Source organism: Pholis gunnellus, assembly GCF_910591455.1.
Source record: "Pholis gunnellus genome assembly, chromosome: 20".
NCBI classification, from domain to species: domain Eukaryota; kingdom Metazoa; phylum Chordata; class Actinopteri; order Perciformes; family Pholidae; genus Pholis; species Pholis gunnellus.
The window spans coordinates 11984152-11997462 of NC_136547.1; the positions used below are offsets into that span (position 1 = coordinate 11984152).

Here is a 13311-nt window from a genome sequence, read left to right on the forward strand (position 1 = left end):
AACTACACCACAGTCGCATGACTTCACATCTAAGATAAAGGTGGACTAGTCAGCGCGATGACATTTAGTAGTGTCATTAAACCCCTTGTTAGCATTTTTACGACACAAAAAGCTTCAAAATTCACAAGTAAGGTATTAACTGACATATTTTATGTCGTAAAACAAAACATATACATTTATTAAGCTGTTGTTCACCACAGTCCTTATTTCAGGTATCTAACCAAAAACATATTTAAAAAAAAAAAAAACCTTGACTTTGAGACAAGCGAACCGGAAGTGAAAACATGTGTACAGTGTTTAGCTACTAACTTTGCTAAACACCGGGTGAGCAGCTATAGATACTGAATAGATATTTATAGAGGAGAGTGACTATTGGACTTATTTTGGGCCAGAAACCAGACTCCAAATAAATGCTATTGGTTTTCACTGGATGTGAACGAGGCAATTGTTTGCTAACATGTTAGCCTTATCGACGTTCAGCTTGTTACACTGACCCCTAGTGGCCAAAAACAGCAAAAACAATTAGGTGTAGCCACAGTAGGAAGAGCAGAGGTGTTAAATAATTTAATTAACAATGGCTTCCTCCTTTATTTTACATGCTGACTCATTGTCACGCTGCCACACTTGAATATAACGGAGCCATCGTTAGTAACACCTGTGCTTTTTTCCTATGACAGGTCAAAATGTCTGCTGTGAAAAAAAGACCTCATCATGATGCTTGTGTTGTATGTGGAACACTTAAATTAAGACATTTTAAAATAAAGGCACAGACTGTGTTTTTTTTCCTCAAAACTAACAAGCTAACAACCCAGGTTTACCGTTTGATTTGATATAAAGTGGGGCGTTGTTTTCATTTCTTCTGGCTTCTGGGAAATACAAACCAGTGGCAACAAACCTGAAATTCCCCCTAATGCTGCATAAACAGTAGAAAAACAGGAACAAAGTCCCTCATCAGGGGGGAACAGACATGATACTGGAATGTGTGCATGGACTTGTACTGTAGGCTGCTGGATCAAGCTCTCTTCATTGCATGGATAGTTTATTAGTTCATATATACTAAGCCTGTATATTGTGAATAGAGCCAGAACACACAAAGAGGGAGACCAATGATAACAAAATAATAACATTTCCTCATGTATGAAGATACAACAGACAGGAAAAAAAAGGTCCTGTCCTGGTGATTTATGCTTGAGCTTAAAAAGCTGATGATAAATATAAAGTACCTACGGTTGAAAACTTATAATTGATGGAATCAATACTTTGGACAGCCATGATTTCTACTGTAGTGGGCAATAAATCAAAATGTCAATCCCAAACTATGCAGATGATAAGTGGACCTCTGCAAAGCCTTGGGGACACACACAGTGTCTCCATGAGCAAAACATCCCATAAATACCTGCCAGCTTTGATAGTTTGTTAGCGGAGAGCTCATCACGAGGGCTGCCGGGCTCGTTGCTTCGGGTTTTTTAGTGATTGCTGTCATTTCAAGAGGCTGCCGGTCTTGCTTTGCTTGAGTACAAGATAACGATCAAATAAAAAGCGAGGCAAGCTGACAGGAAGATGAAAGAAGAAGCTTGTGTCTGTGTGCGTGGCCACACAATGCAGAGTAATGTGTTTATCGCCATCCTACGCTTCACTGGAGAGCAGCATCTACATCGCATGCGTGTAACTTTTCAGCCTCATGTGGTTTCACTTGGGGTTCATTAGCCGCTGAATTGGGCAGAATTTGATTAAACACTTTTCCAGCCAAACAAACATCAAGACCAAAATTACCAGTGTGTTAGGTTCCAATAAAAAAATCTCAAAATCGGATTTAGAGGTGAATATTGAATAAACGGAGTCCAAAGTCTGAGCACAGACAGACAGCGATGACTTATTTCTTTAACTTGTAACTAACATGCTGTTTAATAATGAATAAGTTGGCATAGTCTAAACTAAGGTATCTGATTATATCTTTAAAAAACATTTTTTGTTGTTTCTTTCGGGTGGTTTCATGTTTGGAAAGAGGCAGGAAGGAGAAGTCATTCTCGCCCACCCTCCTATCTTCTCTTCTCCCATCTGCATTGTGTTAAACAGACATCCAGCGGTGATGTGACATCCAGCGGTGACATCCAGCAGCCACTGACATGCACTTTTTAACCACGTGTGGGATTTTCTGTGCTCTCAACATCACATTTCCTCACTAGAAATATTGATGAAACGTGTCAGATTATTGTGTAATTGTAAAGCAGGCACTTAGGACCGTGGAAAGCACATGCATGGAAGCAGCACATCGTCCCCGGCAAAATGTTTTGGTGCCTATAAGAGCCACTAAAATATGTCACCAAATGACATATCTGGTTGATCTTCAAAAGCCAGACGTCTGAGGGGTTGTCAGAAGTGAGGAGAAAGACATTTGGATGTTCACAGTCTATTCTGCCTGGAAAGAGCTTCAGTGAAGGCCTTAAAGGAAGCCATGCTGAGTGTCAAATGACTAAAATCCACCCAAAGACACATCCAGTACCCACGGGCCAAAATGTGTAACTACTTAGAATCAGACTTCTTTTCCATTTTCTTTCACACATTTCTGAAGTTGTAACAAACAGCATTGTCATTCCTGATCACTGAAATCCCACTGATGGCTGTCAGAGAGATGCAGAAGTCAGGAGTCGTGCAGCGAGAGGAACAGCAGCAGAGCACTTCTGACATTTCTTAATGGAGATGAAGCCCTTTCTGGAAAATAAGACGTAACTGCAGGGGACACTTGGTTTTTAACAAGCCTAATGAAAAGACCAAAGATTTAGGGCACACCCTCATGTGCACACAAAATGCCCTGCAGCGAAGCACTAATGCACTGACGGAAAGTGGGAATGCTCAAAGGAGTTCCCTCCAATAATCTAAACCCAGAGAGAGCACACAAGTGAATTTAATAATTGAGAATGTAGTTCAGTTAAATTGCTGTGGCCTAGGATACATGGGAGAAGAGAGATATTTATGAGATGAATATATTTCTGCATGTAGCTGTATTCACCAGATACTAATTTACTAGCATATTAAAACAAACAGGCTACTTCTTTCTAATTGAAAAGGCGTCTGATCAACCAATTATCTGATTGTCATTAAAACCGAGATCTTTGTTCACAAGTCACAAAACCAGCAGGTAATAAACCTCTCTGATATAGAGGGATTGACTTCAGACAACGTGTTATTGAATTTCAAAGATCGGGTATTTAATGACTATCTCACCATTTGGGATGAAATATGTTTCTGAATTCTTAATTAAAGTCAGATGTTTCAGGCAGGAGACATCATGGATTGAGATAAAATAAATTAATAAAAAAGTAAAATTGCTTAAATAGGTTAAAATGCCAGATGATATATCAGTATAAATACGCAGGGACCAAACACGTTTTACATTGTACCAATAGCTTACTGCAAAATAGACAGATGCAAAATGTGTTGTTTTAGAAATCCTAAAACAAGCTGAATCATGATTTCCAAACTCATCTGTCTGTCAGAAAGGTTCATCTCGCGCCTGCTCGCTCAGTGTTAAAAGTGGCTTTATAAAAACGAAAAGCTCTTCACTTCAGCTGACTCTTCCCCACAAAGACACTTTTAAAATAAAGGACACAATATTGTTAGACTTACTTTTGGCAGATGTCCGTAGAACAGCAATAAGAAGAACAGCTGCGAGGCGTCCATCCTGTCTCTCAGTGCGACACTTTTCTTATTAAAGCCTCCTCGATATCTGCAAAACTCCTTTGTAAACACCTTAAAGTGTGTGTGTGTGCGCGTGTGTGTGTGTGAAGACAGCGACGCTGTGTTTACGTGCGTTCAGTAGTGTGCGATAAACCGCTGCTGCCGCTCCATCGGACTGCGCTTTTCTCTGTGCGCTCCTCCAGCAGGAGAAGCTGCATCTGTATCACTGAGCCTCCACCTCTCCTTCTGGAGCGACTCCACACCATCGAACTCCACCTTCACAGGAGGCGGCTTGGTGTTAACGCCGTCGGGCTGCTGGTGGCGGACTAATGTGGTAAAAGAAGTAAGAAGACGCGTATTCATTATTGTTTGATACATGATTTATCCTGTCAACCAAATGTAGTGCAGTTGTTGTTGTTTTTAAACGAATTTTAGGAACTTCTTGCAAAGAGAATGTATTTTTCTATATCAGGAGTTCATGGAGATGAGCGGTAGGTGGCGCAAATTCTCCTGTCAGTTGCCATTTTACCCACTGCAGAAGAAGAAAACTAACGAAGAAGACGTAATTAAAATAGTTGCAGCGTGACCTCAAATCGCTTTTACAAAATGTAGAAAACGTGATGGAATATATGTTTGATTTGAGGAATGTTTTCTTCTTTTGTGAGTTGAGTCACATGCTTAATTAATTAACTATTTAATTCGAAAAAACAAAAACGAAACAGCCTCAAAATATTGCAAAAATAGTTTTGTATGCTAGTCTGAGGTGGAAAAGTTGGTGCATCGATTACAGCAAAATGCAACAAAGTTCAATTGAAACATACTTATTTCTTAATTAATCATATATTAGCATTTCCACTCTTTTTTTTTTTACTTTTTAAAAACAGGTGGATGGAAACGCACCTAGTACTTTCCAACAGATACCGGTTGAAGTAGTCTGTATTGCTGACCAGTTTGGAGATATGATGTTAGAAATATGGATAATAATGACAGTCAGAGGCAGAGAGCTAAAAGGACTTCTGGGTGTCCAGCAGCTCTTTAACATAATGTGGTAATAAAGCTGCATGATTTGTGAGACAAGGGCTCACAAATATACAGAGAGGAATCCACGAAACAGATGCTTGCTTTGCATGATAAAAAGTCCATTACCCAAATTGCACTGGCGCATCCTCTTTCAACCTGCCTAATGCATAATGATGAGAAAGGTGCAATCAGGAATAAGATGTCGTGCAAATCCTTACCTAAGCCATCAACAAAACATCAAAACAGAGAGAGGGGAAGATAGATTTTGTGTCCACCACTTTGTTCAAATGTGAATTGTAATTTGTGTGACTCAGGCGCAAAGAAAAGTTGAGGAAGGTGGTGACAAAGTAGGCTTTAGTGGGTCAAAGGAAGAGTGGTGAAATGAATTACAGACCCTTGCAGCACCTCAACAATCTGTCACAAACAATTTGTCCGCTGCACTACACCGCTGCATCCATCCTGCATTACTGGCTGCAGCATCGGTCATCCATCTCCTCCATCTTCTGCAGCCACAGTCCCACGCTCAATGCTGTCAGCGTCACCGCTGACCGACCTCCACTCACAGCTGACCGGACCTCACAGCACAGCTTCATCCTCAGTCTCTGTGACAGGCCGGGTTCACCCTGCGAGGCATTTCTCATCATGAGCCCGCCCATTAATATTGATGGGAAATCTGCTTTGCACGAGCCAAAACAACAACACAAAATGTTTCATTTCATCTTTTTGGTTTTGTGAGATCACTAACTTCATGGTCCAAGTCTATCATGCTGCCTTTCTTTCTTTTTTATTCATTTTTATTCATCTGGTGCTGCTTTGACAGGACTGATCCACACTGAAGAGGCAATGAATGATAAAGAACCACCTTTTTAAAGAGTGGAGCCAACTGTAGAAAGTGGAGCAAGAGGGATTCATATAAATCCTTTGAATGGTCATTTTGACTCCCTCTCTTTCGATTATGATAGACAGATGATCAGTTAACTTCATATCAAATATTAAATACCCTTCACCTTTGCCTCACAGTTACTGTCAGCCATGTCAATGTGTGATGGGAGTTTTGCCGGCATGTAACTGCACATAATATAAAACATAAAAATGGTGTTATGGGTTTTGCTCTCAAAGCAGATCCAAATGTATTTGTGTGTTTCAAACAATAAAGCAGGACAATTTAACAGCGTGAAACTGGGGTTGCAATATGTCTGTCATCATTGTGACCGCTGTTATTATCTCCTCACAATACTTGCCCAGTACTCCCACCACTGGGGCTATTGTTTATTATTTGAGGCACTAAGCAACATCTCTTTACTGCCATATGTTTATTCAAAAAAAAAGCTTCAACCAAAGGTGAAGGTGAAGCATTCGTGTGTCGTATTATGTGTGTTGGTGAATGCCATTGTTAACTTGTCATTCAAACATACACACAAACAGAGCCGGGTCGGAGCGACTAGAGGAAGGGGAAATTGGAGGCGAGTTTCCACACCTGCGTCTTTTGGCCAACTCGCATACATTTTTCATGAGAAACACATGCACACATTTTACATCGTTTTGTGTTCATACATCACCACATATCATTTTTGCAATCGTGTATTGTAGAACGACCACAAAGATAAACCTTGAACCTTAATATTGGGTTTGAATGAAAAACTCTCCAACCAGAGTTTTTAATTAGCTGTTCAGCTTCACAGCAGAGACACAAAAGAGGACAGCGATAGAAACACAGCTCGAGGTGAGATTGGAATAAAGTTGCAAGCTAGAATTGAAAGTCCTGCTGTTTAGGATGCTTGATGCTTCTTCGTGTTGCGACAAATTGCAAATATTGTTTTAAACAATTGCTGTCAATCTCCGGAGGAAGAAGAAGGATCATGTGGGAGCTCGCAGCCCTCGCGCTCTTTCTTGTTTCGCAATCTAAAGATCAAAGACATACTCCAAGTTTTTATTAAATTGTGGAATCAATACGGTTTTATCTGAGCTGCTAGAATCAGTGAGCAAACTGAAGAGCACTTCCTGCCCCCTAATACAAATAAAACAATTGCTCCAGGCTGCCCCCTCGGTGATGTTCACAGCCGAAAGATCAGCCTGGCGATGCACAACGTAACAAGTATATACGCTACCATTTGAGGAAGAGAAATACATTGCATAAAAGCCTTGTATGGACTTCATATCTCAGCTTTTGTGTGGTTTACAAAAGAGATACACTTCCATACACACGGTTCAAGGCAGTTGGCTCTGTGGGAAGTTTTTGCATCTCGGTAATGGAGGCACGCGTTTATGTCCGAGTGCCAAACCTCAATATCCAGCGTTCAGAATGGTCTGGAGGCTCAGGATAAGCTCTCTTTGCTTGAAGGCTCCTCGTGTCTTAAAGGGTACGTTTGCACTTTGGCTTCTGTGCTGTTTGCAGGGGAGATGTACCAAATCATAATGTAATAAAGGGACAGTGACAGCAACCACTTGATTTTCTCTGTGGTGAGGTATGGAGGAGCAGCCTGCCAGCTGTGGTACGGCCACTCTGCTGTCATTGTCTTATATTCTAGCAATACATTCTCATTTATGTTTGTCTCTGCATACACCAAACACAAAGCCAAAGCCAGCGGTGGAAAGTTTGATCTACATGACTATTGTGGACAAAAGATATTCATGATAATGTTGTTGGAATATCAATAGAAAATGTATACATTTGAAAAACAGAGACAATTGTGCTTTAACAGCGGCTGGTGAATAGTTCCTTTTCTTTCATACTTTAATGTTACTGACAATACTTACATACTGTACACATTTTTTTGAATGCAAGACTTTTAAACACAATCTGCAACGATTTGATAAGCAATCTGAGTCTGAATGGGGAAATTACTGCGACACCTCCTCAAGGACAAACGGAGAGCCTCTTCTTCACCAGTTTAATTTACTCTCAGAATGTAGTTGGCAATCATGAAATCATCAGACCACTGATGCCAGAGGAGGTGTGAGCTTTATGATTGTTATCACTGAGCTACAGCTGACAGACTTAGTAAGTAACCCAATAGAAAGACAGCATGCTTGATCTGCAATCAGCACAAGAAGCTTTTACCAACGGTCCTGATAAGATGAGAGTATCTCTCACTCGGTTGAATGATTTGAAAATGATGCCGAGTAGGAGCGAGGTGACTGTACCAAAGCCAGTGTCACTGTATCCTCCTCCAAAAAATCCTGAGTTCTTCCAGGTTCATCTGTGTCTTAACAGAGAGCCGCTTCTCATTCACACCTCCCAGAGGGAGAAGTGGTTCGGCTGAATGCTGTTTCACACTCAGACCTCACATTCGGCCTCATGTAATCATTGCTTCTGGAGTGTAAAATGGTTATGGCCTTCAAGCGTAATTGGAGGACCTGCAGTTTCACAATGTCTGGAGGGGAAATGTGGGGCAGAAAGAAAATATTACATTTATCAAACAGGAATTAAAGAAGTGAACATAAAAATGCATGTTGTGTTTTCAGATCTGACCAGTTGCGCTACACACACGGTCTTTAATGGTTGACATTGGCGAGCAGTCTGTAAATACATCTATCCATTCGTACTCCATTGTTTATCCGGGTCCAGGTGATGTTAGCTGCAGGCAAAGCAATATCTCAATGTGATCTCACAGAAATACGTGAAATGACCATAACCTAATATAAATAACTAAATATATTTCTATTGGCATTGTTTTCCGTGGTGGCAAATTTGCTTGCTGGCGTGACACACAGCTGAACTCACGACTGGACTCAAATGTAAAAGTACTTTTTGTATTCATAAATTTAATTTATTTAAGATGATCAGATGCGTGATCAGACTTTCTGTCGTTCACAGTTTGTGTAGCTCCTCATAAGGCTCAATTTCTTAATGACATTCACCTGATACTTGTGTTTTTATACTGAATGTAGTTTCATTCATTTCAACTGCTATAATCCTGACATGATGTATACAAGTGAAAACAGCTGCGGACGTCAAATTATGTCAATAACAATATTCAAGCTGAAGGTTTTTGTTCAACAGCTTCCATTTTTCAGAGCTCTGCCAGTTAAAGTGATAACATTATAGTCCAGTGACTATAATATCACATCTGTGTGAGCAGCTTTTCATTCCCCCAATCACCTGCCAGATACCAAAACTTAACAAAACTCATAATCCTTTAGTACATCGTGAAATACAGGCAGGATAACAGTGCAATACATTTCTGTGTCCAGGTTTCAAGGTCAGAAACGCTCCAACCCGTTGCTGAATTTGATCAAGTGAACACTTGGTCAGATATTCTCTCAAGTGTTGATATGAAATGTGACACTTGTGTGTCAGCTCCACTGGTGAGTAACATTTGTTAAACTGCTGGGAGTCAACAGAGCCCTCTAGGAGCAGCGGGCCAGCAGAGATCTGAGACAAGAGGAAAAATGACTTCAGAAAGCCTTCATGAAATAGAACGGTTTGTTTTGGACTCAAACAATAAATCTGGATCTGGCCTGAACGTTTGTCCCGACACCTGAAATTGAGCCGCCGAGACACACGTATTGACATTTTGAGACCATCTCAATCAATCAGAGTTGGTCTGTTTTAGTTCACCTAAAATCATCATTTCTTTCCAACTTCTTTCACTTTGATTGTTTTAGACGGAAAACCAGCTGAACTGAAGAAATCAATGCAGTAAAACTAATACAAATAATGTATTTATGCCTATTGATGGCAGCTAACCAAGGTGAAGCTACGTTTGTATTATAGTGTCTGAACAAGCTGAACAAAGATGGTGAACATGGTAAACATTACATCGTGGGTATGTTAGCATGCTATAGTTAGCATTCTGCACCAAGTGCAGCGTCGCAGAGCTGCTAACATGGCTGTAGACAGTTATTTCTTCTTCTGTGGAAATCCTAAAACAAATGAGGCGCCGATCTGAGTCAACATGCTACTATTAACAGAACATTTAGTTGAGGTCCTATCATTTCCCCTCAGGACATGTTGGAAAGAGATGAAATGGTCTGATGTACTCTTTTCCTCTATCCCTCAGAAGCCCAATCCTCAGTCATGCACAGCCTCCAGAAGCAAATCATCGCTCCATGAACTGAGGGCTCATGGAGCGATGGCGTCCAGTCTCTAACAGAAAGCATGACGGTTCAGAAGGAGCAGTAGTGGAAAGCATTGTTCTGCAGCTTCAAATCTGAGCAGAGGACTTGTCACAGTTGATGAGCATGACTTGGCCTGATATGTTTTGTCGTACGAGATGATATTCCATAAATTCAAAGTCACTTTTTTTTTCCCCCGTTTTGAGCAGGGATGACACATATGCTTACATGGGATTGTCTGGTATAATTACATCACTGCTGGGAGTAGCGGGTCATAAGAGGGAAACAAACAAAAGAAAATAGAAAACTAAAACAAATAGTCACAATTTCGACTGCAGGCATGTTGAGCCCCAGCTGGTGCGAGCTTGAGGCTCAGCGAATCCTAAGAGAAGCATTTATACTCGCTGAACTGAAAATGAACCTCTCCTGTCTTTGCCTGTAGCTTCAGAGCTGTCATTCATAGTTTTGACCCTGAGAATCGATGCTATCTCTCACAGGCTGTCGTTCATTGATTTAGAAGAAAAAAAGGATCTATTTACAATCAATCACTATGCAGAATAAAACTAGACCAGCAACATGTCCAGGGTGTTTCCCTGCCTGGTGCATGCTGGGAGAGGCTTCACAACAACAACACATTTTGTTTAGTTCACTTAAGTTCAAAGATTATATTAGAGCGCTAATTTAAATGTATTTGCTGCATCTAAGAGCAAACGTTAACTAATTACATGAGTGAGTACATTTTCATAATGCCATGTTTTCCCCGTATTAATGTCAGTCAAGTGTATTGAATTAGTGTCTGGCTGCCTGAGACCTCGACTGGAGACTGGATTAAAGGATTCATCTGATCCAGTGAATAAACTCTCCTCTAAATTATTCCAACACCGTCTGAAAGCAGCACACCTCACCTGTGTTTCTTGATTAGGGCACTTGCCAATCATGTTTTTGACATGTTTATGCTTTAATCCGCAGTTCAGAGTATAGCTTTGTGACGCAAACTAAGATAAGGACAAGTCAAGTCAAATAATTCAGTTTTATTGGTAAATGTCAAGCTGTCAGTGGCTTTCTGACACCAGTATTTTCACTCATGCAGAAGCATTGTTTGGTACTGAGCATCCCCAGCGATCACAGGTGCTGGTCTTTCATCTTCACACACTTGAATTAGACTGATTGTGATTACATCATAGATCAATATTGTTTTGGTGAATGGACTGAACATAGCAGATTGCTTTTTTAAAACGTCCTTCTGGGCCACGTCCAGCCAAACGCTTTGCTATTTTCTGGTCTTTTCCTCTCCACATCCGCCTTAACCTTTATTCATTATCTTCAATTTACCTTTTTTTTAAATTATTTTACTGACTGTGAAACTCGATTAAAATTTCTTTGAGGAAAATCTTCTACTTGCTTTCAATCCAACAGACCTTTCTCTTTTCAAAAACCATCTGCAAGCTAGATTAACGTAATTAAAAGTCTGTCTGTCAGTCTCTGCATTCGTGTCAAAAGGCATCGCCACAGCAGCAGCATCTGGATAAAAAGCATCAGAGACATTGCTTTACCGTGACCGACCTACAGCCAAACACACAGATTATCGATGCAAATGATGCCACGTGAATAAATTCACCATGTAATGTTTTTTCTGAACATACATATATATCTTTTTATTTTACGATATATACTATATTTTCTCCTGCACCCTTCATTTAGTTTATGCTGTCACCTCACAGTACATGGCCGAACATACATAGTGGGACAGAATATTAACTTGCACAGCCTTTGATGCCATTTATCAACACTATAAAACTGATGTACACCTGTGAAAACCTCCATGCTTACTCAACGGGTTTCCAGCAGGATCCAGTTTACCAGCACACATGGAGATACTTGCGTTAATGACATTTATCACTGAGCAGACAGTCACGGACCAGGATGCTGAATTAGCACACGGCAACCACTCTTCACCCATCATCACCATCAGTTACCGGCCCCCAAGCTTAACCCGAGGGGCTGGAAGATCGCTTGAGCTACCTGTCACTTCGATTGTGGTCAGACGAGAAGATGTGCACAACAACCTAGGACCAAACAAAGTAGCCTCTTCTCTCTGTGTGAATCAAAAGCAGTACAACAGTACAAAGAGTTTGTGGCTCATATTCCATCTACTACAAGAGTTAACATTGGTTTCTTTAAACCATGACCACAGTCTTTCACTAATCTTTCTCATTTGTTTTGGCCCCATAAACCTAAAACTGCAGTAATTAATATATTTTTTTACATCAACAATAGATGAAATGGTTACATGTAATGTGGTTGTTGTCTCTCATGATGACAAGCCCACAGAGTTATCACCACACTTTGCGCAGTTTGCTGCCATGTGTGCAATAACATCTTTAGAAGCTAATAATATGTCAAAAAACGTCTTGACAGCTCGTTGCACTGCCCCCACACGACCAAAAAGTCCCAAACCTGAACGATAAAGGTGGCAGATCAAAAAACACTTTCCAAAACCACATTAACAACAATTAGCTGCACAAAATCTTTGGTTCATATCCTTCTGGTGATGGCCTTGAAACCAAAAAGCAGAATTCTTTGTAAAACAAAAATCATATTCCACATTATTTTGTTGAAGACACAATTGACTTAAGTGCCAAACACCAGCGTCAGCTACAGCAGCAAAGATTTCCTATAAAACAAGCTTCACAGTTTTGCACATTTACTTTGCGCTGTGCTTCACAGTTCACACTCACCATTAGGACTACAGGCTCGTCACTATGTTACTAGAAGTAACCCCCCCAAGGCAGAAACCTCCCATACAATCACTGAGTGTCATTACCCTTTACCAACTGCACACACACACACATACACACACACACACATCCCAGTGGGTCAGTTAAGGAACTACAAATTACAAGAAAGCAGGAAACACACCTGTGTTTGAGGTAGATATAATGTGACATGAATGCTGATGAAGTTTACCAGGAAATGTTGCATCCAGCTGCTGTTGATCAGTGAAGTCTCATTTTGGGCATGTCACACATGTCACACATGTCACACAAACAATACCATTTCCTGACAGGATCAAATCCCTCCTTTCTTATTGGAAAAAAAATGTCCACTATAGAGACAGCGTGACACAAGTATTTGAAGTAAGCATCCATTAAAGGAACAAGCCACATGGTTCTACACAGAACTCTAAGCACACTGTCAAAAAGCATCTTGTGGTTTGGTGCTTATATTTCTTAACCCCATTACTAAGCATGGACAATATCATGTGAATATTGTTTCCATTGCAACAAAAAATTAAGTTTCAAAGCAAATATTTTCGGCTATCTAAAATATTATAGGCGACGAGTCCGTGCACGTCCTTCATTGGAGGTTGTCGTTAAAGGAGCTCACTGCAGTGAGGCCTGGCTGAGAGAAAATGAAACACTAAATCACAAAGAAACTGAATGCACTAACAAAGATTGATGGTAGAGAACAGTATGTGCAAATGCAAAAAGTGCGTTTGAATGTATATTTATTGTGTCTCCTTCATAAAACATTATAATCAGTAAGGGGATAGTC

General features: G+C 40.4%; 1 protein-coding gene across 1 annotated transcript in view; it reads right to left on the minus strand.

The window, feature by feature from the left end:
* vipr1b (vasoactive intestinal peptide receptor 1b) overlaps positions 1-3681 on the minus strand; it is a gene marked incomplete at both ends in the record, with an annotated part of 33272 nt that extends 29591 nt beyond the window's left edge. The window contains one exon of the mRNA XM_079181082.1: positions 3628-3681. Coding sequence (XP_079037208.1) covers positions 3628-3681 — 54 coding nt within the window. The remainder of the gene's footprint in view (positions 1-3627) is intronic.
* Between the last annotated feature and the right edge of the window lie 9630 nt (positions 3682-13311).